At 40.7% G+C, this 15,565-nt stretch overlaps 2 protein-coding genes across 10 annotated transcripts in view; both read left to right on the top strand.

Moving 5' to 3' along the window:
- Window positions 1–4,846, top strand: part of LOC135089167 (uncharacterized) — a 203,134-nt gene extending 198,288 nt beyond the window's left edge. For all 6 annotated transcript variants that reach the window (XM_063984470.1, XM_063984509.1, XM_063984491.1 and 3 more), the window contains one exon: window positions 758–4,846. In XM_063984470.1, the coding sequence (XP_063840540.1) occupies window positions 758–840 (83 nt within the window). In that variant the 3' untranslated portion in view covers window positions 841–4,846. The remainder of the gene's footprint in view (window positions 1–757) is intronic.
- A 615-nt stretch (window positions 4,847–5,461) lies between these two features.
- Window positions 5,462–15,565, top strand: part of LOC135089192 (uncharacterized) — a 128,421-nt gene continuing 118,317 nt past the window's right edge. Inside the window, exon 1 of one of the 4 annotated variants that reach the window (XM_063984558.1) lies at window positions 5,462–5,590. Coding sequence is in view for 2 of the 4 variants with exons in the window: in XM_063984520.1 (XP_063840590.1) it covers window positions 14,463–14,495 (33 nt within the window). In the remaining 2 variants the exon portion in view is untranslated. Of the gene's footprint in view, window positions 5,591–9,950; window positions 10,073–14,287; window positions 14,496–15,565 lie in introns of those variants that run through there. The other 3 variants (XM_063984549.1, XM_063984520.1, XM_063984529.1) reach the window with 3 other exon arrangements.

Consider the following 15,565-nt stretch of genomic DNA (forward strand, 5'->3'; position numbering starts at 1 on the left):
TCTCCCTGTTTCCTCTTTTCTGCATCCTACCACCAGCATCACCACCACCACAATCATACCCTACTGTGTCCCTAACCCTGTTCCCATCCCCTTACTAACATCTCCACCCTCATGCTGGTGCCCCCTGGGAGTATTGGGTTTGTTGGGTAGCTTTGGTGAAGGTGTATCCCTAACTACATATAAGAAAAAGGAAGAAAGTAAGTTGGAGTGAGCAGGGCAGGCCAGTAACCCAGTGTGTCAGGGAAGACTGTTTTTCTGGTTCTCCTTGGTTACATTATGCTCTGGTGTTGTTTTGGGAATTTGTTTGCTTCATTATAAAAGCAATGGTTATATTAGCTTTGGCTGGTCTGTTATTTTTTTTCTATACTTTATATTTTCCATTCTTGTTAATATGTTTTTTTTTTTTTTTTTTTTTTTTTATGCTTTATCTGTTTTATTTACTCATTTATCATACTTATGTATTTATCAACTTTAGTTGACATAAGGCATTTTCATGTGTGTGTGTGTGTTTGTGTGTGTGTGTGTGTGTGTGTGTGTGTGTGTGTGTGTGTCTGTGTGTCTGAGTGCAAGTGTGACTGAGTTTGTGTATAGCATATGCATGCATATGTGCACTTGAAACATGAAATTATCACACATCACCTTTAAATTTCAAAGCTGAATTTGTACTGTATTTTGTTTTCCTTCCATGACATGATATGTGAAGAATGAACCCCACAGCTCAGGAAATGTATGTGACACCTCTCTGTCTGTTCTGCAGGTACATGGTTCAGCTTCGGTGGCCACAAGAAGGGCCGGGGCTCAGGCCGTACCCTTGGCCAGATCCAGCACCATCCTGTGTGAGGGCACGAGGCCGGGCGAGCAGCATGCCGCCCCCCATCCCCCTTCCCCTCTGTGGCATGAGCCTGGGAGGTCCCCATGAGGTCCATCAAGACTCACACTCCACATCTAACCACCCACATTTGCATCGGCTTTCTTGCTTGTGTAAAAAAACTAAAAGAAATGAAAAAAAAAGAAAACTGCTCTCCACTATTTTGTACACACTTGTTTACACTCAAGACGTTCCAGGTGTCTCTTACGGGTCACGTTCATATGACATTTTACACCCCACCCACCCCACAACAGAGGTGCATGGGTGTGCACACATTGTTTGCTGGAGCAGTGATGACTGGTGAATGCATTATCATGGCCTCTCATTTATCTTGTCTGTTCGTCTGTCTGTCTGTCTGTCTATCTATCCGTCTGTCTGTTAGTCAGTCTGCACCACATGATATTCTTCACTAGCAACCAAAGTCAGTTCTGGGAGTCACATCTACTTGAAGTGTCTGTCTGTAGCAAGTGAAGTGAAGCAGAAGTCTAGTCAACCTGCCTTTTATCTGTTGGGTGACCTGCAGATATGTGGTGGAGTACTGGTGGTGATAGGTTGTGGCAGAGCAGTGCTGGAGTGAGGAGTAACAGTGGTGGAGTGATGAAGTTCAACGAATATCTTAGTGCCACCAAAGTAGTGCTCTTAATAGGCTCAGCTTAACCCTGTGGAGAATGTGTTTGGGTGCATCATTTTATCCTTCCTGCTCCCTGCCCTGCTTGCCTCCAGTATCATGGATGGATGTCAGGAAATTGAAAAAAAGGGAAAAGTAGTGCAAGGGAGGAAGAATAATGAAAGAAGAGCAGCATTCAACAGTGATGGAGGAGATTGGATGTCTCCCTTCCTGTCCACAATGCCGCGAGATGAAAATGTCAGGAAATAGAAAATAATGGTGAAGAAGTTTAGTTTCAAGGATGGTGTGTTGTTACAGCAGAATGGCATGCTGTAACAGTGGGGAAGGAGAACAGTGGAAAATAGGAGAGCTGTGGCAAAAAAAAAAAAAAAAGATGGAGAAATAAGGTGATGACAGGGAAGAAGGGTGGGAATACTACTCAATTGTGCCTCAATTCTCTGATACATCCGCTCACGGCTTGCCTTTGTGCAGTGTTAGGGTGACTTTTTATCATCATCATCTTAATGGCAGTCCTAGTTCTACTTATTTAAGTCCTCTACTTAGTGTTCTGTTGATGTTTCCAGGTTTGTGATTGTTTTAAATTATTATTATTATTATTATTATTATTATTATTATTATTATTATTATTATTATTATTATTATTATTATTATACATGCTATATTTTGTTGCTAATTTTTCTTTATTTGTTAATATGTCCCATTTTAATCAATGTTAGCACCTGTAAATTCCTTGTTCCTACTGCTTGTTTTGCTAAATTTATTATTGTGTAAGTTTTGATAATACTTGTTGTAATGGCCATCAGCATATCTTGGTCGTATCTCATGTCAGGCACAAATTCTTATTAAAGAATGAACGTTTCTATGATACGCTTATCACTAGTTGTAAATGGAAGTCGGAGATGGCTTGTGGTGAACACTTCATACCTACCAGTGGCCACAGCATTGATCACAATGCAGTGTGTGGAGGACCTGTGTGCGGTGTTACACATTTGTTTTAGTCTCTCCTACTTATTTACTACATGTTCCATTTATCAGATCAGGAGAGATAAGGAGAAATAGATGAAAGTTTAAATATGTCTTACTTATTGTAGCATACATATGCTACTGAAAGTGTAAAACTCACTGCAGGAGTATTTATAAAGAATATAATATGAGTAGAAGAAAAGTTGTCGTGAGAGCATGTTGTCCTGATAAGGAAACAAAGAAAGCTCTTCCCTTAGGTACATACATATGAGACCGAGGTCTGTCTTACCTCCACCAGCACAGCAACAACTGCTGCCTGGCTGGAGTCTGTGTCAGCTGTGGTGTTCTCAGTGTTTGTAGATAACAACAGTGTCATAGAGTACATAAAGAGTTTGATGTCTTTTTCAACTTGATTTGGTATGTGTACATGACTACATACCTGTGTGTGTGTTTGCATGTATGTGTATGTATGTATGTATGTACATATCTTGGTGAAAGTGTTGTTTTCCTTGGTGTTAACATTCCTCCTCACCAAATAGATCCCCAACTGCATCTGATTGACCTGTCAAGTGCTGCATAAACTATGATATTCAGTAACATCTACTTCCTCTTCCTTCTCTGTTTTCCTCCTACCACTCTTGCCTTTCTCCTCACCGGTGAAGAGCACCAACTCAAGACTGTGTGTCAGGTGTGCAGAGTCCAAACACAAACCTCATTCCAACACCTGGTTTTTCCTGACCCAGAATTATAGTAAAAGATAGAAATATATACACTTGCCCTCATGGGAGTGTGTGTTTGTGTGTGTTTGTGTGTGTGTGTGTGTGTGTGTGTGTGCATGTATGTACGGGTGCCCAACTTTCCCTGTGTGTCTGTGTTCAATGTTAGTAGGAGCTTTCAACATAATCATCTTCATTGTGTTCAGGTAGACAAGTATATATTATTTTTCCCCATCTTGTTGTCATAGTCTGCCTTGGCTGCTGTGGGTTGTTTATCTGTCTGTCTGTCTGTCTGTCTGTCTGTTAGATGATTTCCTCTTGTGCCTGTCAGATAGCAATAGAGATGTTCAGCTGGTAATGCAGAAGAGAAATGATCTTGGTAATGACTGCATGAGTGATGTACATTCTTCCTGGACTGCAGTAAATGCCATTGCTTGATTTTTTTATTTATCATGATAAGAAAATTACATTATTGTACTACATTGGATTTCCATTTTTATATTTGTGTGTGTGTGTGTGTGTGTGTGTGTGTGTGTGTGTGTGTTGCAAGAAAAGGAGAAACCTAAGTAGGGTTGATTATAGATAAATATTTAAAATATGATGGTGTGAATGCACATAAACCTCATGGACAACAATGGCAGACAGCAGATTAAAGAAGCAAATGACAAGAAAGAGGAATTATTGATTGATTTAAACCTGTAAAGCTTAAGTAATCACCACACAACTGCCTTAGCCATGTGCCAATAACATAAAGCTTTACTTTCAAAGGGAAGAATGGCAGGTACACTACCTGTTGTAAATGGAAGTGAGAGTTGAGGAAACTTCTATTACTCCTTGCTTCTGAGAAGAGAGAGAGAGAGAGAGAGAGAGAGAGAGAGCGAGCAATATTACTGCTTATGAAGATTTTTGTATGAGAGGAGAGGTCTAAATGTTATTTTAAAATTATATAACTGTACTAATGCTTTAAGACACTTTGTGCATTACTGTGGCAAAGTGTGTGTGTGTGTGTGTGTGTGTGTGTGTGTGTGTGTGTGTGTGTGTGTGTGTGTGTGTGTGTGTGTGTGTGTGTTGAGTCGCCTCAGTGTCTAGCCTCTACATATTTATGTGAACACAAGATGGACCAACAATAAGGTGTGAAGTCTTGTCTGTGTGTGTGTGTGTGTGTGTGTGTGTGTGTGTGTGTGTGTAATCAACTGAAATAAATAATACTAACAATATATATTTCTTCTTGAGGCACTGTGCTTGCCAGTTTTATCACACTCACACCAGCCAGCCTTACAGCCTTCCCAGCAGCAAGCAGGAGGCAGGGGCAGGTGTTGGGCGGTGTGAAGGCAGGGAGGCCTGCTGCTGCTGCTGCTGCTGCTATACTGTTCTTTAAGGCTGCCGTCTTCGAAAGTCTCCAAAGACACTTGTACATTTCCTATTTTTTTACTTGATTGTCTTTCTTCTATGAGAGATGTGTCACGGTTATTGCCCAAAGAGAGAGAGAGAGAGAGAGAGATAGAGAGAGTGAGAAGCTTTAGGACCAGACCTGAAACGTGATTTGATTAATTAAGCTGTGTAAATATTATTATATAACATTTGTATTCTATTATTGTTCTTAATCTGTACAGTGATGTGAATATATGTATTCATTGTAAATTTGTAAATATAAAAATTTTCCTATGTGGCCATCTGTGTGTCACTTACAACCCTACACTGGCGCCAGATGAAGGAACTAATAACTGTGCAGCAAATAAAGTTGATAGTGCTTTTTATTAAGTTTAACCCTGTGTCTGCTGTGGCTTCTTCAGCTTGATAAAATGATCTAGTTATTTTAACGTGGAGAGACACCGCTGACAGCAAAGAGAAATTATCTGTGAACTTCAATCTTTTAGTGGCTGTTATATTTTGTGTTCGGTGAAATTGTTTGAAACTGCTTATAAACAATTACAAGTGTCCTTTAATTACCAAAGAGCTTAACGAGGTAGCACCAAGAATGAATAAATAAATAATTTGTTAATGTACGAGTCTACAATTACGATACGGAGAATGTTCATCAACTCAGAGAAATAAACAAACAAATGACGCAACCCACAAAAAAAAATAAATAAATAAAAAAAGTGTCTTGTCAACATGGGCTAAACAAGGTAGCACCATGGAAATTTGCGATACTTTGCTAATCAAGAGTTTACAATTATGATATGGAATATTTTCATTAATCTATAAACATCTTCAAATTAATAAAAATAAAAATAAACAAATGACGCATCCCTTGGCTCAGCGTCGCCAGCTAAGGTTCTGCGCATGGGCGGCGCAAACGAAGCAGCGCGGCCGCGGGTTGCGTGCTGAGTCAACTATTGTGACGAGTGGTTCCAGTGCCCAGGCTGAAGGGAAAGAGGTGCTGTGGATTATCAACGCAACAAGGACTGAAAAGTAAATTGATTTCTGTTGTTATACTACATGATAGGCTTTGAGAATGGAAAGATGTGAGTGGGGCGCCGCTATGCATGTGTTAGGTATTACAGGAGTGGCAGGAAGGGGGAAACAAACTTTTCCCCGCTCTACAACAAGATAATTATAAGTGTAGGCAAATCACTTTATTGTGCAGGGGATCTTTTGGGCAAGTTAGGTTAAGATGTTCAGTTTATGTAGGTGCATGACGTATTCCTTCCTGCAGCCTGGGATGTATTAGACAAATTTCAACTGTAGCGGTTATTTCCTAAACACTTGAGAGAGAGAGAGAGAGAGAGAGAGAGAGAGAGAGAGAGAGAGAGGAGAATTCAATACAGTGCAAAAAACGAAAACAGGATGTCATGTAAAATATGTACATGTATTTTTTTTTTATTTATTTATTTATTTTATTTATTTATTTTCTTTTTTTAGACAAGCTATGAGACACATTGACATCTCTTACCATGTTTCATAGCTCAGTATCTGGAAAATTGTCCGAGACTGGAAACTGATTGGAAACTTCTAGCAAGTGAACGAAATCAAGGAGTGTTTGTTTCATTTTTCTTCATATTCCACTGACGAGAGAGAGAGAGAGAGAGAGAGAGAGAGAGAGAGAATGACTTAGGAATAATATATCTGAAGTACAGTTGTAGTATAAAGTTTCCGTAGATTCTGTTAATACCATAGAAGACTGAAATACAGCGCATGCCCATCAGAACCAAGGTTGGAAAAAAAAAAGTTTTTTTTTTTAACTCAACCCACTTTTTGGGGGGATTTATTGTTTTTTTTGGGGGGGTTTAGTTATTTTGTTTATTCCTCATATTTATATGTAAATCACTTTAAATAAACAATTAAAAAGTAATCTAGAGTGAAACAAGTTTTTTTTTTCTGTAGCACAAAAAAAAAAAAAAGCCCACTGAGGTGCCGGTCCCCGAAGAGTCAAAAGCGGTCGTCAAAGATTAAAGGATAAGTGTGTTGAAACCTCCCTTCTGAAAGAGTTCATGTCATAGGAAGGAGGAAATAGAAAAGCAGAAAGGGAGTTCCAGTGTTTACCAGAGACAGGGATGTTTGATTGAGAATATTGGTTAGCTCTTGCACTAGAGAGGTGGACAGAGTAGGAGTGAGAGAAAGAAGAAAGTGTTGTGCAGCGGGGCCGCGGGAGGAGGGGAGGCATGCTGTAAAAAAGTTCAGAGAAGCAGTTAGCATGAAAATAGCGGTAGAAGAAGCAAGAAATGCCACATTGCGGCAATGAGAGAGAGGCTGAAGACAGTCAGTTAGAGGAGAGGAGTCGATAAGATGAAAAGCTTTTGATTGCATCCTGTCTAAATGAGCAGTATGAGTGAACCCACTCCACCCGTTACATACATGTGAAATATAATTCATACATGGACAAATAAGGCACCTGTACAGAGTTAGCAGCTGGGGAAGATGAGAAAAACTGGCGGAGACGACTCAGAACGCCTAACTTCATTAAAGCTGTTTTAGCTAGAGATAAGAAGGGAAGTTTCCAGTTTAGATTATAAGTGAAGGACAGACCGAGGATGCTCAGTGTACAAGAGGGGTACAGTTTAATGTCTTTGAAGAAGAAAGGATAGTTATCTAGAAGGTTGTGTCGAGTTGATGGACGGAGGAAATGAGTTTTTGAGGCATTGAACAATACTAAGTTTTCTCTGCCTCAATCAGAAATTTTAGGGAGATCAGAAAGCAGGCGTTTTATGGCTTCCCTGCGAGAACTTTACTTCCTTAAGGATTGGACGTCTACGAAAAAACGTGGAAAAATGCAGGGTGGTATCATCAGCGTAGGAGTGGATAGGACAAGAAGTTTGATTTAGAAGATCATTGATGAATAATAGGAAGAGAGTAGGTGACAGGACAGAACCCTGAGGAACACCACTGTTAATAGATTTAGGAGAAGAACAGTAACCGTCTACCACAGCAGCAATAGAACGGTCAGAAAGGAAACTTGAGATGAAGTTACAGAGAGAAGGGCAGAAGCCGTAGGAGGGTAGTTTGGAAATCAAAGCTTTGTGCCAGACTCTATTAAAAGTTTTTATATGCCTAAGCCAACAGCAAAAGTTTCACTAAAATCTCTAAAGGAGGATGGCCAAGACTCAGTAAGGAAAGCCAATAGAGCGCCCTCGATCAGATAGAAGGTTGTGAAGTGATAGATGTTGAAGAATTTCCCTGTTGATGATAAATTAAAAACCTTAGAAATTAAAGCAATAGGACGATGGTTTGAGGGATTAGAATGGTCAGCTTTTTTAGGAACGGGCTAAATTTAGGCAAACTTCCAGCAAGAAGGAAAGGAAGATGTTGATAGACAGAATTGGAAGAGTTTGACTTGATAAGGTACAAGCACGAAGCACAGTTTCGGAGAACAATAGGAGGGATCCCATCAGGTCCATAAGCCTTCCGAGGGTTTAGGCCAGCGAGGGCATGAAAAACATCATTGCGAAGGATCTTAATGGGTAACATGAAGTAGTCAGAGGGTGGAGGAGAGGGAGGAACAAGCCCTGATTCGTTCAGGGTAGAGTTTTCAGCAAAGGTTTGAGCGAAGAGTTCAGTTCTAGAAATAGATGGGATGGCAGTTGTGCCATCAAGTTGAAATAAAGGAAGGAAAGATGAAGAAGCAAAGTTATTGGAGATGTTTTTGGCTAGGTGCCATAAGTCACGAGGGGAGTTAGATCTTGAAAGATTTTGACACTTTCTGACACTTGTTTAATTAATGCTGATACAGGTTGGTCCGGTTGGACAAAAGCCTGTGTTAATTTGCACTGTACAGGAAATTAATGGGTCAGTCTTGGCTACTTTTACATTTTTTATGTAAATGTACATATATAGACCTTATTCATTAATATGATATATAAATATTGATATGTGAAAAATAAATAAATAAATAAATAAACACGGTGTTTTTTTTTTTGTTTTTTTTTGTGCCATCAACTTTGTATTTGGCTGATCTGATCATGATGATCATCATCATCATCATCATTATCACTGTATGATTACACTGCTGGACAGACCTGCTGCTTCCTCCACTTACCTGTCAGCTGCTCGTCTACTCCAGGGTACCGCAACAAAACTTATCATCTTACCTCTCCGTATACAATTGTCTCTGCCGTGATCGCTGGAAGTCCAAACTGTTTACCTTTATAGCTTCCACTATAACAGTATGTAGGTTTTGTGCAGTACAAATGTGTGTCAGAAGAGTGATTACATGAGGTGCATAATGTAAGGTATCCAGCCATGTAATTCAAGGCTCTATGAGTAAAGTTATTACCTCAGCTCGGAGGACAACCATAAACGGCCCAGCGCGGCAGCATTAGTAAAGTGTCACGCGCAGCTTTTTATTGGTTTGTAAATTACGTTAATCACAAAGTTATAAATGGCAACAAATGTCATTGCGTACACTCTCTCCTTGCTCTGACGCACTTTTTGCAACCTCGTCACACGCTACACAACCTACTCCTTGCAGCCCCGTGGCCCGTCAACTATATATATAAATTTATTTATTTTTATTTATTTTTTCCGCATTGAAAAATGACAATCCAGAGCTTAGTATAGTTACATAGTTCATGGAAGAAACGAAGGAAGGAAGAAAAAGTAGGAATTCTGCAGCTTCATTACAACTAACTGATTTTGTTCATCTAATATTTCGACTTGATACCAAATAATTGTTCCAAGAGACACCATGTGTAGACCACGCGTGTGACAGAGGGAGAAAAGGTTGACTGACTGACTGATTGATTTTTGACGCTTCAGAACACTGGATCATATGGTGCCAATGCAGGAAAGAACTGATTGTGAGACTAATTTAAGGCGACGCAGAAACGAGGTCACGGAGGAAGGAAGAACTGTGTGACTGACTTGAGACGCTGCGAAAACCAGAAATGTGGTGTCAATAAAGGAAGAAGGAACCGATTGTGTGACTGATTTAAGGCTCAGCAGAAACGAGGTCACGTGGCGCTGTGCTGTAGAGGGAGGAATGAAAGTTAAACCCCCACATCTCCAATTATAATGAAAAAAAAAAAAAAAAAATACATAATTGCAACTTAGCAAAAACCAGCATCAAGCAACCTAACCATTACACTCCAACTAGGCAAAACTCCAATAACAAGAAAGAAAATAATACGTAATTTCCCACTCAACCACACAGCAGAGATTACATCCATTCTACAAGAGTTAGATGAAAGCTTTCTTGTAAACCATTTCCCATTAAATTGTACAAAAAGGGCCACATAATCTAGAGTTACTTGAAATTGTGTGTGTGTGTGTGTGTGTGTGTGTTTGTCTGGGTGAGGCGCCACGAAAAGGAAGGCGGCGGATGCTGTGAGAGACAAATAGGCTAGGCAGGACAGGTGTTCCCTCAGTAGTATCACAGGCTGTAGTTACACGAGCACGCTCACCTGCTGGCCTGTATATATATATACGTACATACACATCTGGTTGGGGCGCAGCCTGTATGTGAGTATTGAGGCGGGGAGTGGAGGGTGGGAAGTTTGACATAAAAATAAATAAATAAATAAATAAATAATAATAATAAAATAAAAAAAATAGTAATGATAATAACAATAAGAGTTAGAACGGTAATAATGTAAGGATATGCTATGAAAATTCTTTTATTGTATTTTAATGATGGAATTTTTCTGTAAAGTAACGTATGAAGTAAAAGATAATAGTAATATCCTTGTTAAACTACATTATCATTATTATTATTGTTATTATTATTATTATTATTATTATTATTATTATTATTATTATTATTACTACTACTACTACTACTACTGCTACTGCTACTGCTACTGCTACTACTACTACTACTACACCAACTATAATTGTTATTTCTATTTTTATGATTAATTCTCTCTCTCTCTCTCTCTCTCTCTCTCTCTCTCTCTCTCTCTCTCTCTCTCTCTCTCTCTCTCTCTCTCTCTCTCTCTCTCTCTCTCGCAACAAGTGTAGTGGAAAAAACAATCTTTTAAGGTCACAGCGACAACAAGTCCTCCTTCTCTCCCCGTGTCGCCTCTTTTATCGCCTCTCGCTTCTCTCCTCTAGTGTTACTTTCAATGTTATCTCTGTTATTCTTTCTCTTCGCCTTGCTCTCAATCCCCCCTCTATCACTTCCCGCCCTCCTGCCTCCTTGCCTTTTCCTTTTGAACCCCACCATCACCACCACTTCCACGAACAACAGCGACTTCTTCCTTTTCCTATCACTTCCTTATGCTTTCCTTCCTGCTGCTCCTCCTCAATACAGATACTCGACTCTCCTCACCCTCACCTTTCTTCCTCCCTCACCGTATTGCGTCGTTCCTCTCACATCGTCATCATTCCTTCCTTTTTTCTTTCTGTGTATTCTATCTCGGGGTCTTCATCCTTGTGAGAACTTGGAAACATGAGTGTAATATGTAGTCATGTTTAGCACTGGAGTAATGTACCGTGCTTGCCCCCACCGTCTTAAGTGTTCAGTTGCTTACTTACTGGTTTGTATTCTTAAACGCTTCCATCTTTCACGAAGACTATTTTCATTCCAAGTCCACAGAGGTAAACAGTCGCATTCTCACTGGTGTTTTCTACAGTGATTATGCAGAATTTTTGTTAAACTGTCACTGCAATCATAAAGGCATCCTTGAAAACCATCACGATTGCCAGTACGTCTTGCAAAACATACAGCTTAGTCGAGAAGAGACGATGAAGCGTTTAAGAACATGGCTCTGCATCTGGTCTGTTATGAATTTCTCAGTTGTCGGTTTTCCTAATGTCATTGTCAGCAGGTCAGATGAGTGAATTCTTTGACTGCTATAGTTTCCCCTTAACCCTCTTGCTGCAAAGACTGTCCTTCGCTAGCATACAGAACGCCGGAATATTTGCATTGACACAAAAATAAGAGGCTAATGCTGTCTTGCCTAAATTACAGAGGCTGCATATGGAAAATTACTATAAAGATGAATCTGAAATACGTCTACATGTTTGGAGGTGATAACGAAAAAAAAAAAAAGAGTTGAACAGTAATATGGTTAAGCTTAATAAGAGGTTTGGGTGCAAGGTACTAGAGTGTTATTTTCATTGTAAGACGGGACAAGCAGCAAGAAGAGTGATAGGAGTATACAAGGTCTCTTTAGCACCTCTAGTTGCATCTCCTCAGTACCCTTTAAATGTTTGACAGTTCAACCGTCAACAACTTCTTAGACACTTAATTTTTGTACTAAATTAACGTAAAATATTTCCGCAGTCCAAAAGAGATGCAGAATTAATCTCATATTTAATCTTTTATCTTCTCTCTCTCCATGTAAGCAATTTTACAAGCCTAGAAGTCAACGAGGGATGCCCATAGTATTAAAAAAAAGTAAGAAAGTGCCATATAGCGGTAAACTCTTTAATTGCTAATGACACTTACATTTATTTGATTGGAGTAACCACTGTTTAATGGATACTTAAAGGTTCTAACAACTCATCACTCATTTGCTGGCATTGACATCTTTCTAAATTACTTCTCTATATCACCAGACTATTTTATTACTGCTTACTCTTTCACTGCAATGTATAACGGTTCCCAGCACTCAAAGCAATGTATGAAATGTTTATAAGCATCTAGAAGAAAGGAGAGGATGATGACCAATAGTTTTTTGCAATTTCTAGGCAGGACAATGCTTGAAGGTGGTGGTAAAACAAGAAAAAATGTCACAAAAAGGCTAATAATTCAGGAAATATGTGTAAAATAGCAGTGGAAAGGTCAAGGAGAGCAAGAGCAGTCGAAGGGTTAAAGGGGTAAGAGTGAAGGAAAGGGCTAAACACAGTGGAATTGCTTGCAGAGGTTCATTTGATTCCTGGCCACGACTGTACGAGGAATGCCGTGATTAACACACTGAATGCCGTTCCCAGTGCTTCTCTGCTGCCTGACTGCGGGGTTAGCTAAGAGGAGGAAAATAGTTCTCAATATTCATTCTATTTTATTTTATTCGTGTATAGCTAAGTCCTAAACTTGCTCGGAAATCTACTAGCTATGAAACTTATCTGCAGTGTGTTAGAAAGTGACTTTTTTTTTTGTATGTGTGTGTGTGTGTGTGTGCGTGTGTAAGTGAAGTGCAATAAACTTGATCGGAAATCTAGTGATAATGAAAACCTGAATATCCTGTCTAAGAAAATGCGTAATCCAGTCTAAGGTGTGCGTGTGGGGAAAAAAAAAAATTGTAGTGATTCAAGTAGTCTCGGTCTGAAACGTAGCAATTTATCACCTCGGAAAAAAAAAAAAAAAGTAAGAAAAGAAATCGCTAGTATGTACTTATGAATCTAGGTGTGAGGAGGGGTAGTGGGAGGATAATTAAGTGCGTACGAGTATATTTGAGTGGCCTATTTGCTGTCTAGGATTCCAGTTCGGGTCGGGCGGACGTGAAGTGTTCGTGGCTATTACATCACGCTGCACGTTCAGGGAGTGACAGGCTAATTAGTGTGAAGGGTCTGTAGCAATGCACGATGTTACGTTACACACACACACACACACACACACGTTGTTTTCTCTGTCTTTCTGTCTTAGCGGTTGCCTGTCGCTGTCTGTTCGTCTATCCAGCCTCTCTCTCTCTCTCTCTCTCTCTCTCTCTCTCTCTCTCTCTCTCTCTCTCTCTCTCTCTCTCTCTCTCTCTCTCTCTCTCTCTCTCTCTCTCTCTTCTTCCTTCTTCCCTCTTCCTCGTCCACCTTGACCCAAACCACATCATCGAGCCTCAGTATACAACGCTATTCACTGCTTATCAGAGTCCATATTTCAGGCTAAAATAATTACCTACCCCACCCCCCCTTCCCTCCCTCCCCTCCTCCCTTCCTCCCCCGCCCTGCTCACACACACACACACACACACACACACCATGGGGTATTGGGAGGCGCTGCTCTGACCGGCTGAAAATGAAAGGTAGATCAGAGGTGATGCTTTAAGTGTGATGAAAGTCGTGGGTGTTTAGGAGGTATTGATTATTTTCTGCAGGTGTTCGGTCTGGCGGTGATTTGTTTTTAGTTGTGGTTTAGTAATGCCTGGAGGAGGAGGAGAGGGGGGGAGAGGGGAGGAGGAGTGGTAACTGCTAATGGTAGTGATTTTATTTAATTGTGAGGCATATGCAGGCCAGTAAAGAGTTAGGTGATAGACGTCAGTAAATGTAAATCATAGATACCATATTAGAAAATGATTAATAATGTAGTATAATAAACATGCGAACTAATGTGCTTCCGTCACCATCTCTCTCTCTCTCTCTCTCTCTCTCTCTCTCTCTCTCTCTCTCTCTCTCTCATGCGATAGGCCGTCCTTAGGTGTTAGTACAGCTGTCCGCCACACCCCGCCACGCCGCAACACGGACGCTGGTCTGCTGGTGACACAGAAAGCATCGGGCACTGCAGGGAGTGGTAACCCTCAGCCAGGGAGGCGTTACATCACACACTGTCTAGGTCATGTAGCTCTACCCTCTGTGGTGGCGGTGGTGGTGGTGGCTGTGGTTGTGGTTGTCAGGGAGATCTACACACACACACACACACGCACACACACAGGAAAGCCACCAGCCTCCAGTGTTAGCGATGACTCATGTCCGCACGTGTCTCAGCCTCTGGTCTCCGCTCCTCCTTCCGTTCCATTTACATAGTTTTGTCAGGATGGACGTAGACTAATTGTATATTTGTTTCGGTCCACAGATGGGTGGCGGCAGTTAATCATTCAGGGGGTTGAGGGACTTACTGGCCACACCAAACAAGGATGAGTTTCAAGACGGTTGGATCTGTATTTAATCGTCTCTGTTTCACCGCTGATACTCATGACAAGAATCATCATTCAGGTGTTGAGTCTTAAATCTACCAAGAATAGGCTGCAAAACACATCGACATGCAGTTTGTTTCCCCGCGAAGATGGACGAAGGTAACCATTCAGCTACTGACACACCTGACCAAATATAAGGCTTTAAAGCACACCGATCACCATTACTTAGAAAGGCGTTGATGCGTGGCGGACAAGCCGTTCGTCTGAATTATTGTTAAAGGTTAGGAAGGTTCATTGGTCATATAAATAAGGGTCTTGTAACAAATTAGCAGGTTAGGACTCGTCAAAGCATTATGTTGAAGTTACCAGACAGATTAATATTTGCCAGCAATAGCCAGAAATCATTGCACAAATACAACATTGGATGATAAGAATATGATTAGTAGCCATATAAGAGAAGAAAGTGTAAATAATGATAGATTTAGACTCGACAAGGAGATGGCTAGGAGTCGCTTCCCAGACAGAGTAGTGGATGATAAGAACACGTCTAACAACCATATGGAAGGTGTTATTACGATCAAGACCTTTGCTTTACAAATAATACAATGAACGAGGACATGATTGATACCTAAAATAAAAGTACCGCAATGAGAAAACCTATAGATGAGACAGGGAGGTAGAATGTAGTTAAGAGTCATAGAGAAGGTGGAAATACGACAGAAACCTTCGATAGAACACTGCATAGATTAGAGGCGGTTGGTGAAGGATGACAGATGGCAGACAGTCGCTCGGTACTCGGTATACAGAGGCTGCCTTCTGGAGGACGAGTGATCGGCGATTTGCAGTCTCCTTATGTTCGTATGTTCTTATTTAGACTTCGGCTGAGAGAGAGAGAGAGAGAGAGAGAGAGAGAGAGAGAGAGAGAGAGAGAGAGAGAGAGAGAGAGAGAGACGATTTGATGTTGCGGTGTCAGCTGGATCGCCTCCCCCACACCACACCACCACACAGACAGCCTCCACGAAATGATGAGAGAGTGGCTTTGAGATGAATCTTGGTTCCTCACCTGCTGTGTTTTGATGGCAAGCGTCACGGCACCTGCCTGAGCAAACACCGCTACTTCAGCACCTGCAGTCACGAGGGAAGGTGAACCGCCAGAAACTCCCTCCAGAACCTGATTGAATTTAAAGAACCATCCCAGAAATCTTACAACAGCCGGTACTTGTCAATAG

This window comes from Scylla paramamosain, chromosome 3 (genome assembly GCF_035594125.1).
Source record: "Scylla paramamosain isolate STU-SP2022 chromosome 3, ASM3559412v1, whole genome shotgun sequence".
Lineage (NCBI taxonomy): Eukaryota > Metazoa > Arthropoda > Malacostraca > Decapoda > Portunidae > Scylla > Scylla paramamosain.